Raw genomic sequence first — 13,828 nt, 5'->3', positions numbered from 1 at the left:
GTCAGGCTGGAGCTAAGATTTCAACGTAGGCACAGGGAGTGCAAGGTGCCATCTTTTGTTCACTTCCCCAAGGGGATGGCTCCTTTTGCTACCCCACATGGTACCGATGATGGGAGGAGTCATCGAAGTAATTCCATGTTCCCAAAGTTTAAGGATCATCTAGCTTACAACCCATTTTACCAGAGAGAAAACTAAGGCCCAGAGAAATAAGCTGACATGCCATGGTCCACACAGCTCTGAGGAGGCAGAGCAGGGGAGCTGGTATTAGAGTCTCATGACTCTAGGTCAGTGTTCTTTACACCCTACTACACACATGATTGCATGTACAAAGCTTCCTGTTGAATTAGGAAAGGCAGGTCAGGGATTATATTTTACTTAGTTGTCTCTACACCAGACAGTTAAAAGCATTTCTTAATCAATTGGCTAAAATCTTCAGGAAAAGCTTTTGCCTCCCCCCTAAAACCACTTATCAATAAGTATGTCTCACCCATACTATTTTTTCTTCTTTTTTTAAGTTAAATTTAATTTTTTTAATAAAAGTGTTCAATTCCAGTGGACATACAACATTATATTAGTTTCAGGTGTATCACCCACACAACTTTTGAAGGGCAACCAGGACAGATTGGAGTGAGGAAGACAACCTGGTGCCTTTGTTTTTTAGGAAACCAGCAACAAGTGTTCTCACTGCCTTCTTTCTAGTCCTGCTCAAGCAAGGGCGGGCTGACACTTACCGCTTCCTCTGCGTCTGCCAGCTGACATCTCAAATATGAAGTCAGGTTGGGGAAGGACGGCCGTTTCCTTGAGTCAAAAGCCCAGCAGGATTGCATTATTAAGTATCTGTAGAAGCAACAGAACAAGGAGCAAGGTGCAGAAATCTGAACAGAGAAAAGGGAATCCTTTTCCACATAATGAAGCACCATTGAGTGCCAGACAGCCACTTATTTATGGCATGTTTGTTGCAGGGCAAGTACTTGGCTAGATTTTGAACTCATCTCAGAAAGGACAGATTCAATGGTGGACAGGAATGCATTTTAAAAAATACACTGTGTCCTGACCAGTGGTGGCACAGTGGACAGAGTGTCAACCTGGGATGCTTAAGGTTCCAGGTTTGAAACCCCAAGTTCCTGGCTTGAGCATGGGCTCATCTCATGCTGGAGTGCAGGCTTGCCAAATCAATTGTGGGTCGCTGGCTTGAGGGGGGGTCATCGACATGACCATGGTCGCTGGCTTGAGCAAGGGGTCACTGACTTAGCTTGAGCCTTCCAAATAGCACATATGAGAAGCAATGAAAAAATAACTGAAGTGATGCAACTACGAGTTGATGCTTCTCATCTCTCTTCTCTGTCTGTCTGTCTCTTTCTTTCTATTTCTCAAAAAACAAACAAACAACAACAATGTGGACCAGAAGTCAGGAGATTGAGCCTTAGCACGTTTATAGATCCCTCAAGCAAAGGAATTGAAACCCAGAAGTAAGCACCTTTGGGCAGGAAAGGTTCAGTTTTGTTCAGAACCCCCCTCCCCCCAAACACAAAGGAGTTTTCTTTTTTAAGGAGGAATCATATGAGCTTTGCATTAAGGAGTTTTATTTTCTTTTCCTGGATTGGAAACTAGACAGATCGTACATTTCTGATTTTAGCCACTGTGCCGTCTGTGTGCACTTACATTTCTTCTGTAGCATAAAATGGCTGGTCCATTTTAAACCCACTCTGGATGAGTTTGTAGAAGCTAGCATCAACCGAAATGCCAGGGTAAGGATTGACACCTGAGGAAAACATTGGAGAGTATAAGCATTTATTCATTCTGCATTTGTTTACTCATTCATTCATTTCACAGACATGTATGCGGATCTCCTGTGGGCGAGACAGTGAGCTGTTCCAGCGGCTACAAGGTGAAGCCACCGTTCCTGCTGTCAAGCAGCTACAGCCTGAAGACAAAACTGTTGACACCAGCAAATAAAACATCAAGTGGCACCTGTCACACCAGAGATAAGACTCTGTGGTTCTGGGCACATTAGAGGTGGCATTTCATCTACTCTTTGATTTGGGAGCTGGGGAGGAGCACAGAGGAACAGACCATCCAGAAGCCCAGAACCCAGAGAGTGTAGCAAATGACAAAACTTACCAAGTGAGAATATCTCCCAGAGTAATATTCCGTAGGACCAGATATCACTCTTGATTGTGTAAATTCCTTCAAATAAGCTTTCAGGAGCCATCCACTTCACAGGCAGGCGGGCCTGTGTAAAACCCAAGAGATCAAAGGTAAGTTTTCCATGGACAAATATTACCTCTTGTCTCTCCTATGCTAGATGATACATTTTATCTTCCTAAGGCCCTCAATGCTTACTTGAAAAAATCTATTCCTGGCACAGGAGTGTTTCATTTCAAATTAACATTGTAACATTCTAACATTGTAGCCTTAAAAACAAAACAAACAAATAAACAAAAACACAAAGAAACCACCCATACTTCTTTTTATTTTTCACCCAAACTTCTTTAAAACTAATCTTGAACAAAAACTTGTGCTTGCATTGGGAAGTTTAAAAGAGGACACTTTCCATTCAGAGGTTGGCAGTCAGTTGCCCAGAAGTGAGTGGATTCTAGTGAACTGGTGCATTATTTTGTTAAAGCATTTATTGGAAGAATGCTTCTTGAAAATGCTCTCCACAAGAATGTGGTAAAGGGAGCACATGTCATCACTTCCAGAAATGATAGCTGTGGCTTTAATACTTTCCAGTAGCATGCAACGGGGGTTTTGAATAAGTACCACTTCAGATAAGAGTCAAGACAGGGACCAAGGGCATTGTGTACTAGTTTCTTTTACATGGGTTGGGGAGACCCTCACAGTGTAAGTTTATTCTGCCAAGTAAAATCAAAGCTTGAGATACAAAGCCTATCTTAAATCCTCCACAAGCTGGTGAGCTGATAGAATCAAGCAGGCTAGTCTGGCTAATTTGATCAATTATGGTTGCAAATGTGATTGAGCTCCTCACCTAAGAGAGCACCAGCCAGCAGGGCAAAAACTGCAGAGCCATAGATAAGCATTCATCATATTTGTGACTTCAGCTACCATGAACACAGATCTACAATCAGTTGATTATTTGAGTCTATTAGGAATACAGCTGAATTTGATTTTTAACATTTATTGGATGCTCTCATGCAGGTGTTTTTGGTTCATTCTCTCAACGACATTGAGGTCAGTGCATAATCCTCATGAGAAGCACTGTACAACCACGGTTACACAGAGACTTGGGCTCAGATCATTTATATCCTAATCCATGGGCTGTGTAATCACAGGCAAGTTACATATCCGTGCCTCAGTTTCCACACCCACTAATGGGTACTTTGGTACTAACTGAATTAATATAGGCAAGGCACCTAGAACAGTGCTATGCACACAGTGAACATAACATCAGCATTTGTTGTTGTTATTTTACAAGTAGGGACAATAAAGCAGCTAGAAACCCCTACAATGAAGAGCCAAAAAGAAGACTAGGGGCTTGAATCCAGGTGTCGTACTTCTTAACAACCACATTCTTTCAACTACACAATGTTATCATCTAGTATTTCTAATGGTTCTCTTGTAAATAGTACACTTGTCCTGTTTTTTTAAACAAATAGATTTAGTCATATTTCAGGTTTCCTTGTGTAACAGTAATAGGATGACAAATATTCATTAATTTTTAATTTAAATACTGTGCCTTTAAAATTTTATGTATAATATTTCATTTACATGTTGCATTTTAAGTGTTTTATGGTAATTATGAGCTATGTCCATTATTGAAAACATACCCAAAGTCACTTTATAGGTAAGGGGACTGAAATAAATACAAGTAGTGAGATCTGTTTCTAAGGGTGGCTGGCACTCAAAGGACCCTAACTGACCTATTGTAATTAGCCCAAGGATAGATGCTTTGCTGTTTTGCTCAACTTTTATTACAGACGGAATGTTCCCTGAAACTGCAGAAAACCTGTCAAACAGAAGAAAGCAAACTGCTGTGAGGATGCTTGTTTGGATGCTAACCAGTACACTGCTGTGAGAGTAGATATTCACCCTGACAATGACAAAATACAAGAATGGTACAAAAACACGTAAGAAAGAGCAGGCTCACGTTGCCCCTGATGACATAGTTGGAATCACTCATAATATCTCGAGCCAATCCAAAATCACATATCTTCACCACTTTCCCACGTGTGACCAGCACGTTCCTGGCTGCCAGGTCTCTGTGGATGCACTGTAAGGAAGGACATTAGAGTGCTATTTGTTACGGTGTAGAGTCTTACAGTGTGCAACCTTCCTTCTGGCTTTGAGTTCAATAAGAATAACAGATGACGGACTGGATAGTTCATGCAGTGTCTTATCCGTGCTGGGCCATGGGGGTAACCAAGTCAGTCAGTAACCCCAGGGCCCAGGTCACCAGTTCCCAGGGTTGCAGATATTGTGCCACCTATTCAACATTCCCAAAGGTCAACGGGGCTGGTTCTTAGGAAGGAGAACAAACTAAACCAGTGTCTATCTTCTTATAAACAAGAGACCCAACAGGATCCTCTGCTGAGCTACCCAAGGGACTTGTAGAGGCTGTCTTCCAGCACTCTTATTGTGCGAGTGGGGAAAAAATAATCTCTTTCCTGACTGGAAAATAGCTTTGGTAATAAAATGGAGTAACCTCAAAGAAAATATTCAGAAAAAACTAAAAATAAATTTGGGAAGGGTGACTACAGTGGAATTAGAAGGAATCCCTGAATTGAAACATGATGTGACATCATTAATATAAGTGGTGTCAAGAAAATTAACTCTAGGCCCTGTCTGGGTAGTTCAGTTGGTGAGAGTGTCATCCCGATATGCCAAAGTTGCAGGTTTGATCCCCAGTCACGGTATGTACAAAAATCAACCAATGAACGCATAAATAAGTGAAACAATGAATCAGTGTTTCTCTCTCTGTTCCCCTCTCCTGTCCTTTCTCTCTAAAAATCAATAAAATTTTTAAAAATTTTTAAAAAGAAAATTAACTCTAAGAAGGAAGATTTAACAAGGGAACTAGTAGTAGCAAAGATCCAAAGGTCTGTCTTCAATGCTTAAAAAATAAAAGCAAAAACCATAATGACTGAAATTCTAATAGCGCGCCTTCCTCCCTGTCCAGGTGTCTGGGAGTGCTGTTGGCTTGCAGGCTCCACTGACCTTTCCCCCTCTTCCCCACCAGGCCCCTGTAGCCCACTGCCCGCCTCCCAGCCGGTTGCCCAGCTGCTCTGGCCAAGCCCAGCAATGACCTGCATAGTGCCAGTCCAGGCAAGATCTGGCCTTTTGGTTCTATCTGGTACTGCTGGCCAGCCCTTCTCCTTCAGGTCCTTCCTCTGTGAGCTCTGCAGGCCACACACCCCTGTTTTCCTCCTACTGCTCTGACGGTTCCACCTCCTCCCCAGAGCCACTTCATCCAAAGTCAACAATGCAACTACCACCACCCAAATCTCTAGTTCCAGCCCAAACAGTTCCCTTGAGCTTCAGATAGGCACAGCCAAGTATTTACTGGACTAAGCCTATATTTTTGCCCAGCGAATCTCACATTCAACATGTTTAACTGATGACCTTTCTCAACAAACTTCCTCCTGATTCTGTACTCCTGACCTCATCCAATGTTACCTGCTGGTTTTCCTTTGGACACACTTTCTATACCACCTCCCCTCCCCCTGTCTGACATGTCTGTCCCTCCCCTAGGTTCCCAGATCTTACTGGAACACAATACTCATCATACTACAGAATAATCACTGACTTGAGTGTCTACTTGCCTCTTCCTCCCCTTAGAATGACGAGCTCTTATCTATCTATACCTGAGCGCTGAGCACAGTGCTTCACACTAGCCAGTGTTCAAGTCATGTCTGAGGGAGTCACAGAGCCGACAGAGGCACAGGCGGAGCAACCCGAGAGGGGGGGAAAACAGCACCACATGATTCAGGGGGAGGCCTACAGGGAAATGAGGGGAGAGGACCTTTCTTTTCTTTTCTTTTTTAATGTTTATTTATTGATTTTAGCAAGAGAGGAAGGGAAAGAGAAAGAGAGACAGAAACATGGATATGGTCCTGCACATGCCCTGACCGGGGATCGAACTGGCAACTCTACACTTCAGGACAATGTTCCAACCAACTGAGCCATCTGGCCAGGGCAGCACTCAGTATTTTCTTAACGAGAGGCAGCCAACCAAGCTGGATGATCCAGGTGAACCACCCTCCACGGTCTACAAAGATCCCTATAAAAGTAGTATTGTAGACATGCAGGCGAACTATTCGGATAAAGAAACTCTGACAAGCAGGTAGGAAGATGAAGAGAAGAATGTGCCTCAGAGAAGAAAGGTGGGAAAATACTACCAGATAGTAATTTTTTAAAAAACTTTTGAACAAGGATGCCCAAATTTGGAAAAGAAGAGCAAAGAAGATAACAGGAACTTTTAATATCACTGAAGGGAAAAAATTCCTAGCACTTCTAATTGGGACTGTGCTAAATACAGGGTGGGCAGCAGTAGGGTGACAGTTGTGAGTATGTGAAAGAGTTAATAAAGCTTTTGTAATAATCATAACCTACAGTTCCTTTTCCATACAAACAACTGTAAATCTACTTTTGCCTACTCCTGTATACAGATTAGTTTGGAGAAAATTGACTTTTTCTTTTAAACATGAGTGCTGTCCTATAAACATAGAAGACCTCATTTATTTGGGTCTGGTTTTCTGCCCTTTAACAAAGTTTCACAGGCTTCAGGTAAAAATGTTTCTTGTTATGCTTATCTCAAGATGTTTTGTAGGTTTAGTTGTTATTATGAATATAATTTTTTCCAGCCTTTAAAGATATTGATTTATTTCTTGTTAATCTTTTAAAAAGTAAGATGTAACTGACATGTAACATTAAATTAGGGACTTCTTTTTCCTTTCTTTTAGAGAGGGGAGAAAAAGAGGGGCGGGAGCAACACGAAGAATCAACTCCCATATGTGCCTTGACCAGGCAAGCTCAGGGTTTCGATCCAGCGACCTCACATTCCAGGTCGACACTTAATCCACTGCGCCACCACAGGTCAGGCTAGGGACTAATTTTTTAAAGGAAAATTACACAGTTGAAATGACTCTTTCCAAATTCCAGGAGAAAGAAATAGAGGAGGCGAGGGGAGGGAAGTGGAGGAGAAGAAGTGAAAAAGGAAGAGTACAAAAGACTCAGAAAAGAGAGGAGGGAAAAGTTTGGAAAGTGAAGAGATGATAATGGAAGGCCAGTAAATGAGGCCAAAAAGGACTTGACTCTGCTGGTAAGCAGGAGAATGAAATGTCAGAGACAGTATAGAAAGAACACAAAACTGAGGCAGACAGTGGTTGGAAGTGGGTTCCAGGACCTTCTCTTCCCAGCCCTGGAAGATCCGGGATTAGCAGCAGAGGAGATGGTGCCAGCCCCCAGGGTTGCTGGCACATCTCAGGACATCACAAAACAGACAAAGGCGCCCAGGATGACTGCGCTGGCAAGCAGGGAACTCTGTGTTTGAGCCTCCACTCACCCCCTGCGTCAAATGCCCATGTGTAAAATACAGCCTGACAACCTGAACCATCTAAGGAAGAACCAACGTTGCTACACCTAGTTGTGAGGAGGGATTTCTGAGGACCCCCTGTCTAGACGTGTCAGGGTAGCCCAGGAGGGCTATAACAAAACTATCCAATAAGGGTTCCAGAGCCTTTATACTATCATTAGCCCAGAGCCAGGTAACATTCTAGGTGACTCCAACAGTGGACAAGGCTGGGAAAGATAGACTAAGGGATATAAGTTAAAATAAACAAGAGAAAAAAAAAAAAGCACTTTTCTTTTTCAGAATTATCTCTTGCTATTGTGTTGTTCATGTATTCCTTAAGGAGCTTACCGATTTAGATTCCAGAAATTCCATTCCTTTGGCAACTTGATAAGCGAAACAAAGAAGATCTTCAAATGTAAGCACATTCAAGTCCTCTTCTTCCTCCAGCCTTTTTTGGTTTTCATATTCAATTTCATCTGTAAAATAAAACTGGTCCTCATTTTTGCCAAAACCTCTAAGAAGTTGCCTATTAAATCTCTACAGGGAAGTGATTAAAGCCACAGAGAAGTGAGGTGCCAGGCCATGCAAGTGCAGCCCTAAGTCATTGTCCTGGAAGCTCTTGGGCTGGCTACGTTGAGGACAGTGCAGCAGCCTAGGAAGTTACCTACAGATTCTTTTTGCTTAGAGAGTTAAATTAACTCCCTAGCTGCTCTGGTGATAGACGGCCTCTGGGTCAGCCAGGAGTCTCAGATGCTCCTCTTTTGCACTAGCCTAGTTTTGTCACATCAGGAAAATAATTCACACCAACCTCACACATTTTAGGCACCATATTGCACACTTAATTTTCTTCCATTTAATCCTTCTAGTAGTCTTATAAGGTAGTATCATTAAGCCAATTTTACCAATGAGAAAATTGTGACTCGGATGGTTAAGTAATTTATCGAAAGACATCCAGCCAGAAAGCAAAGGAACCAGCGAGAGGTTAGCCCAACTTCTGTCTGACTCCAGAACCCAGCAGCATCTTTTCCACTCACCAGGGTAGCACTGGCTCTAATTCACTTATGACTTTAAAAGGAATAATCTGACAAATAAAACAGCCTTGAGTGGTTATTAGTTAAACATTGGCATATGGCCTGGCCTGTGGTGGTGCAGTAGATCTTTATCCACTTTATGCTGAGGTCACCAGTTCGAAACCCTGGGCTTGCCTAGTCAAGGCACATACAACATGCAATCAATGAACAACTAAAATGAAACAACTATGAGTTGATACTTCTTACTTCCCCTTCCTCCTTTCTTTATAATAATGAATAAAATCTTAAAATAAATTGACATATGATTCACAATACAGGAGGTCCTCAGGTTATGACACAGTTTCGTTCCTACGACAGTGATGTGACCTGAATTTTGTTGTAAGTCGAAACACACCCTAGCCTAACACAAACGGAACACTTGCGCTTTTAACAGTCCAAAATGGTGTAGGTAAGCGTTCTGGAGACGCCAACTCCCTCACTCAAATCTGTGTTACTGTGTATTCTCCCACTGCGTGCAACCAAACTAGTTCGCCCACGTAGTCCATAAGTATGACTTAATGGCTTAAACAAAAACACTCACATCTCAATTTTTTAAAGTTTTTATGGGAGTGAGTGTCATAAACTCAAAATGTCATATGTAGAGACTGTCGTAACCCTAGGACCCCATACATAAACTTGGTTTTTAACTACTTTTAAAGCAAATATGCATTCATAAGTCTATAAACAGTAGCAAAGTGAAACATGCTTTTCCATTTACACATTTTTAAAAAATAGCTAGCACAAACTCTTGTATCTGTTTCTATTTTTCAGTGCTACTAATTGGAATATAATATTACCTTTGGGTTGAAATGAATTTCCATTGAACCCTGAGATATTATCCGAGTCCTGGTGTATTTGAACTTCTTGTGAACCAGGCATACTATTTAAAAAAAATTTTATTTCATTATTTATGTTCTTCTGAGTAGACATTTTCATTTAAAAAGATACAATTCATCAAATAAATGAATTCCAATTACAAATGGGCTTTTAAATTAAAGGCACAGCATCAACGTGTTCATTTTTTCAGGAATTAAAAACATCTGTGTAATTGAGCCAGTCTAGGGGGATAGTGTGCCTGGTATCCATATGGAGTCTTACTGTTCAAAGATGACTTCACTCAGTCCTTACCACAAATCTATCAGCTGGGTGTCAAAGTTACATTTTATAAAAGAAAATGCAGGCTTGGCGAGAAGAATGGCATTGGCTGAAAAACCATGGCACTAGTAAAGAGTGCACTGCACCTCCACTTCTGTCTCCCAACACAGTGGCCTTTCCCTGCAGCTGCTCGAGGGGCGCCAGCCTTCCGCAGGGACCTCTGCATATTCCACCATCCTCCTTTCTTCTTCTTTTTCTTTTTAAACGTTTTTTTTTTTAATATTTTTTATTTATTGATTTTTTAGAGAGAGAGGAGTGAGAGAGAGAGACAGAGAGAGAGAGAGAAGGGGGAGGAGCAGGAATCATCAACTCCCATATGTGCCTTGACCAGGCAATACCAAGGGTTTCGGACTGGCGACCTCAGTGTTCCAGGTCGACGCTTATTCCGACTGTGCCACCACAGGTCAGGCTCTCCTTTCTTCTAAGGGACCTTTGCAAAGCTTATTTCTTTTACTTGTGAAATTAATAAATAGTAATAATACAATGTATTTTACAATATATAATATAGAACTCTTCACTGATGAACTTGGTATATATTATATATTAACAATGATTCCATTCATTCCAATATACAAGTTTACCCCAATTTACAGTTTCTACATCTTTGGGAAATGACTTAAGGCCACAGATATTCTCAAAGTAACTGCTGCAGTATATTTCATAGCCCAGTGACAGGACCAAGGTTGCTGAGGTACCAGCCTTGGTTTTCACTAACCACTGTTCACACACATTTGACTTATTAGGAAAGACTCTCTGTTCTCAAATACAGATGACATCAGAATTGTCTCAGTATTAGAATGTGAACTAAGATATGAGTATAAAAGGGTAGACTAGTGTGACAGGTATACATTGGTAAGGGGCAACTGCACAAAGACGGGTACGGGGACCTCCGTGGGGCCTTACAAGTTTAGATGCTGAGTCTGTCTCATACCTTAGAAGGTCAAAGGCCTGCACTAGAACTTATGCTAAGAAATTAAAGCTGGATCTCAAATGCACCTTTCAAAAGACCCCCAGTAAATGTAAAAGCCTCTGATAGATGTGCCTTTAGGATAAGGAAAACAGGAAAGTACTATGGGTCGAGGAACGATTCTATCAGAATGTCCGTGCACTCATTCAGAGAAAGGTGTTATAGAGCTACAATGTTCAAGTAATTAGCAAGAAATTTCCAAAGATAAGGATGAGCATCCCACCAGAACAAAAATCTGTCAGGCCTGACCTGTGGTGGCGCAGTGGGATAAAGCGTTGACCTGGAAGTGCTGAGGTCGCTGGTTCGAAACTCTGGGCTTGCCTGGTCAAGGCACATATGGGAGTTGATGCTTCTAGCTCCTCACCCCCTTCTCTCTCTCTGTCTCTCCTCTCCCTCCCTCTCTCTCTCTCTCTCTCTCTCTCTCTCTCTCTCTCTCTCTGTCTCTCCCTCTCCTCTCTAAAAAAAAAAAAAAAAAAAATCTGTCAGGGCAAACCTGACCAGGCAATGGCGCAGTGGATAAAGCGTCAGACTGGGATGCAGAGGACCCAGGTTCGAGACCCTAGGGTCACTGGCTTTAGTGTGGGCTCATCTGGTTTGAGCAAGGCTCACCAGCTTGAGCCCAAGGTCGCTGGCTTGAGTGGGGGGGTCACTCAGTCTGCTGTAGCCCCCCTGTCAGGACACATGTGAGAAGCAGTCAATGAACAACTAAGGTGCCTCAACGAAGAACTGATTCTTCTCATCTCTCTCCCGTTCTGTCTGTCTGTCCCTCTCTCTGTCTCTCTCTGTCTGTGTCACCAAAAATAAATAAATGAATGAACGAATAAATAAAATTAAAAAAAATCTGTCAGGGCAAGAGCCACTCAGGATTCTCATGGATGGAGGAATGTACAATGCAGAGCACAGAGACAAATGTTCCCACAAGTTCATTCTGTCCCTATCATATTATGTCAATAGGATTTATCCTATTTTTTAAAATCCAATTTATAAGTTTAGAGCTCTTTTGTGCAATACTCCCAGAACCTCTGTGAACATGTCCAGGACTTTGGAAGAAGTTTGGTTACCAAAACCTACATGTTAACCAGGAATCCTGAAGGATTGAATAATATACCTTTCCCCAAACTAAATACGTGTGTAGGGTGTGATTTAGGCACAGGTAGACAGAGATTGGCTCAGCTACAGAGCCTGTAGTGTAGGCAGGTTCCTGTTGTTCCAAATCAGCAGGGCAATAATAGCAAAGATAAGCGACTTTTCTAGGTCTCAGAACCCACAGACTCCACAATGCTGACGTATGATCTTTAGAAGTTGGCCAGAGTGTGTATTGTGGGAGGTGTCTAGCCATCAGACTTTGATGTCTTGATGCATCACCTTGACTTATTCTCTTACCTGGAATTTGGATGTGATTGGAAAGTGGGATAAAAACTAAAATTGTGTTCCTTGAAAATCTCCGTCCATGTCCTATGAAATTTTTCTCTTTTACTTCTTAGATAGTTGAGAAGATCACCATAGCAACAATATTCAAAAATCAAGTAAGTTGGCCCTGAAATAATGACAGTTTTAGTTACAGGTAGATGAATACCAAGTCATTTTCTTCATATCTATCTAAAATGAAACATATTACACACTATGAGAGCTCACTTCTCCCCTGACTTTGAGACAGTACAACTTTTTCTGAGCCTACCTCTTCTCATACTTTAAATTCGATTTCAGCTTTTTTTTCAAACTCCTATTGCCTTCTACTTTGGCCCTTGTACATGTGGCCTCACCAATAACCACTGTGCACTTAGATTCTCCACTTTGCAATTGGAAATACTATGCCAGCTGCATGATGGGCACTTGATAAATACCGTATTTCCCACATATAAGACACTCCTATGTATAAGATGCTCCCATGTATAAGATGCATCTTAATTTTGAGGCCCAAAATTTGAAATAAAATGTATTACATAAAGTTATTGCACTCAAGTTTTATTCATTATAAATTTCATACCATTCCTCATCACTGTCAAAACTCCTGTCCATTAGCTTGTCCTCATCTGTGTCTGATGACGAAACACTGTCTTTAACAATGAGTACAAAAACAAGCACAAAAAAGTGGGAAATGCAAGTAAAAAATCTACAACCACTGTATAAGATGCAACCAGTTTTTAGACCCTAAATTTTTTGAACTATGATGCGTCTTATGGGGAAATACGGTATACACTGACTTGTGGTTTGCCTGAGAAGGAAGATACATCCCTCATGTCTTGTTTGCTCTTCCATTAGTTCCAGTCCCAGGCCAGCTATCCCAGAAAGAATGACCTTGGGGCACATTATTCAGGTATTTCTAGGCAGAAGTGAAAGAATCAGAGTGTATGTTCCATTAAATCCTAGCAAATAAAGTCTAAAGTCCCGCCCTCCCTGAGCTTCTCTGAAGCAGCACACGGGGCAGCGGCCATGCTCAGCAGCCCTTCACAGCTGGTGAGAAGGTGGAGAGAGAACCCATGGAATGTACTTGACATGTGGTGACTGGTTTTAAGTAGGTTAAAACCATGGGGTGCCCTCTACACTGGCTCATCTGCTTACCGCACACTCATGTCTAACTCCACTTGGGTTTGAGGACCCACACTGTCACTGAGAGAGGAGGAAACACATGAGAACAAATGTTCTCCTCATCCTCAGGCTGCACTATGTTTGATTAGGAGTTTCCAGTGGGAATTGGTTACCTGACTGTGTGCATGCCCCCAGCAGGTTCACAATGTTCTCATGGTTCCCCAGGTGAGTCATCATTTTGAGTTCAGACAGGAGAGCTTCTCTTTCAGAGCTGTCTGCCTTTTCTGTCCATGGAAGAGTATAAATGGAAGACCAAAGTAAAATGGGAGTTTTAGGTCATTTAATAAATTAACTTTCCTCAGTTCAGAGGAGATTTGCATAAAAATTTTAAAAATACACTGCCTGAATTTTGAATAATATTCTGTGTTTTAAGACAAAATTTCAAAGCTTATAATAGCATAAAAGTTGAGCCTAATAATGTGCCTTTTCATCAGATGTTCCTCTACCAAAATAGGAATTTATAATATTGACCCTCAAAATGCAAAATAGAACAAAACAAAACAATATAACAATAGC

At 41.6% G+C, this 13,828-nt stretch overlaps 1 protein-coding gene across 1 annotated transcript in view; it reads right to left on the bottom strand.

Annotated features, from left to right (window-relative positions):
• FLT3 (fms related receptor tyrosine kinase 3) overlaps positions 1–13,828 on the bottom strand; it is a 103,142-nt gene that overhangs the window by 8,747 nt on the left and 80,567 nt on the right. The window contains exons 16-23 of the mRNA XM_066258958.1: positions 13,426–13,536; positions 12,107–12,260; positions 9,399–9,481; positions 7,880–8,007; positions 4,109–4,231; positions 2,122–2,233; positions 1,663–1,762; positions 732–837 (exon numbers count right to left, since the gene is read on the bottom strand). Of these exons, the coding sequence (XP_066115055.1) occupies positions 732–837; positions 1,663–1,762; positions 2,122–2,233; positions 4,109–4,231; positions 7,880–8,007; positions 9,399–9,481; positions 12,107–12,260; positions 13,426–13,536 (917 nt within the window). The remainder of the gene's footprint in view (positions 1–731; positions 838–1,662; positions 1,763–2,121; positions 2,234–4,108; positions 4,232–7,879; positions 8,008–9,398; positions 9,482–12,106; positions 12,261–13,425; positions 13,537–13,828) is intronic.

Source organism: Saccopteryx bilineata, chromosome 2 (genome assembly GCF_036850765.1).
Source record: "Saccopteryx bilineata isolate mSacBil1 chromosome 2, mSacBil1_pri_phased_curated, whole genome shotgun sequence".
Classification (NCBI taxonomy): domain Eukaryota; kingdom Metazoa; phylum Chordata; class Mammalia; order Chiroptera; family Emballonuridae; genus Saccopteryx; species Saccopteryx bilineata.
This window is presented reverse-complemented; position numbering and strand designations above follow the sequence as displayed.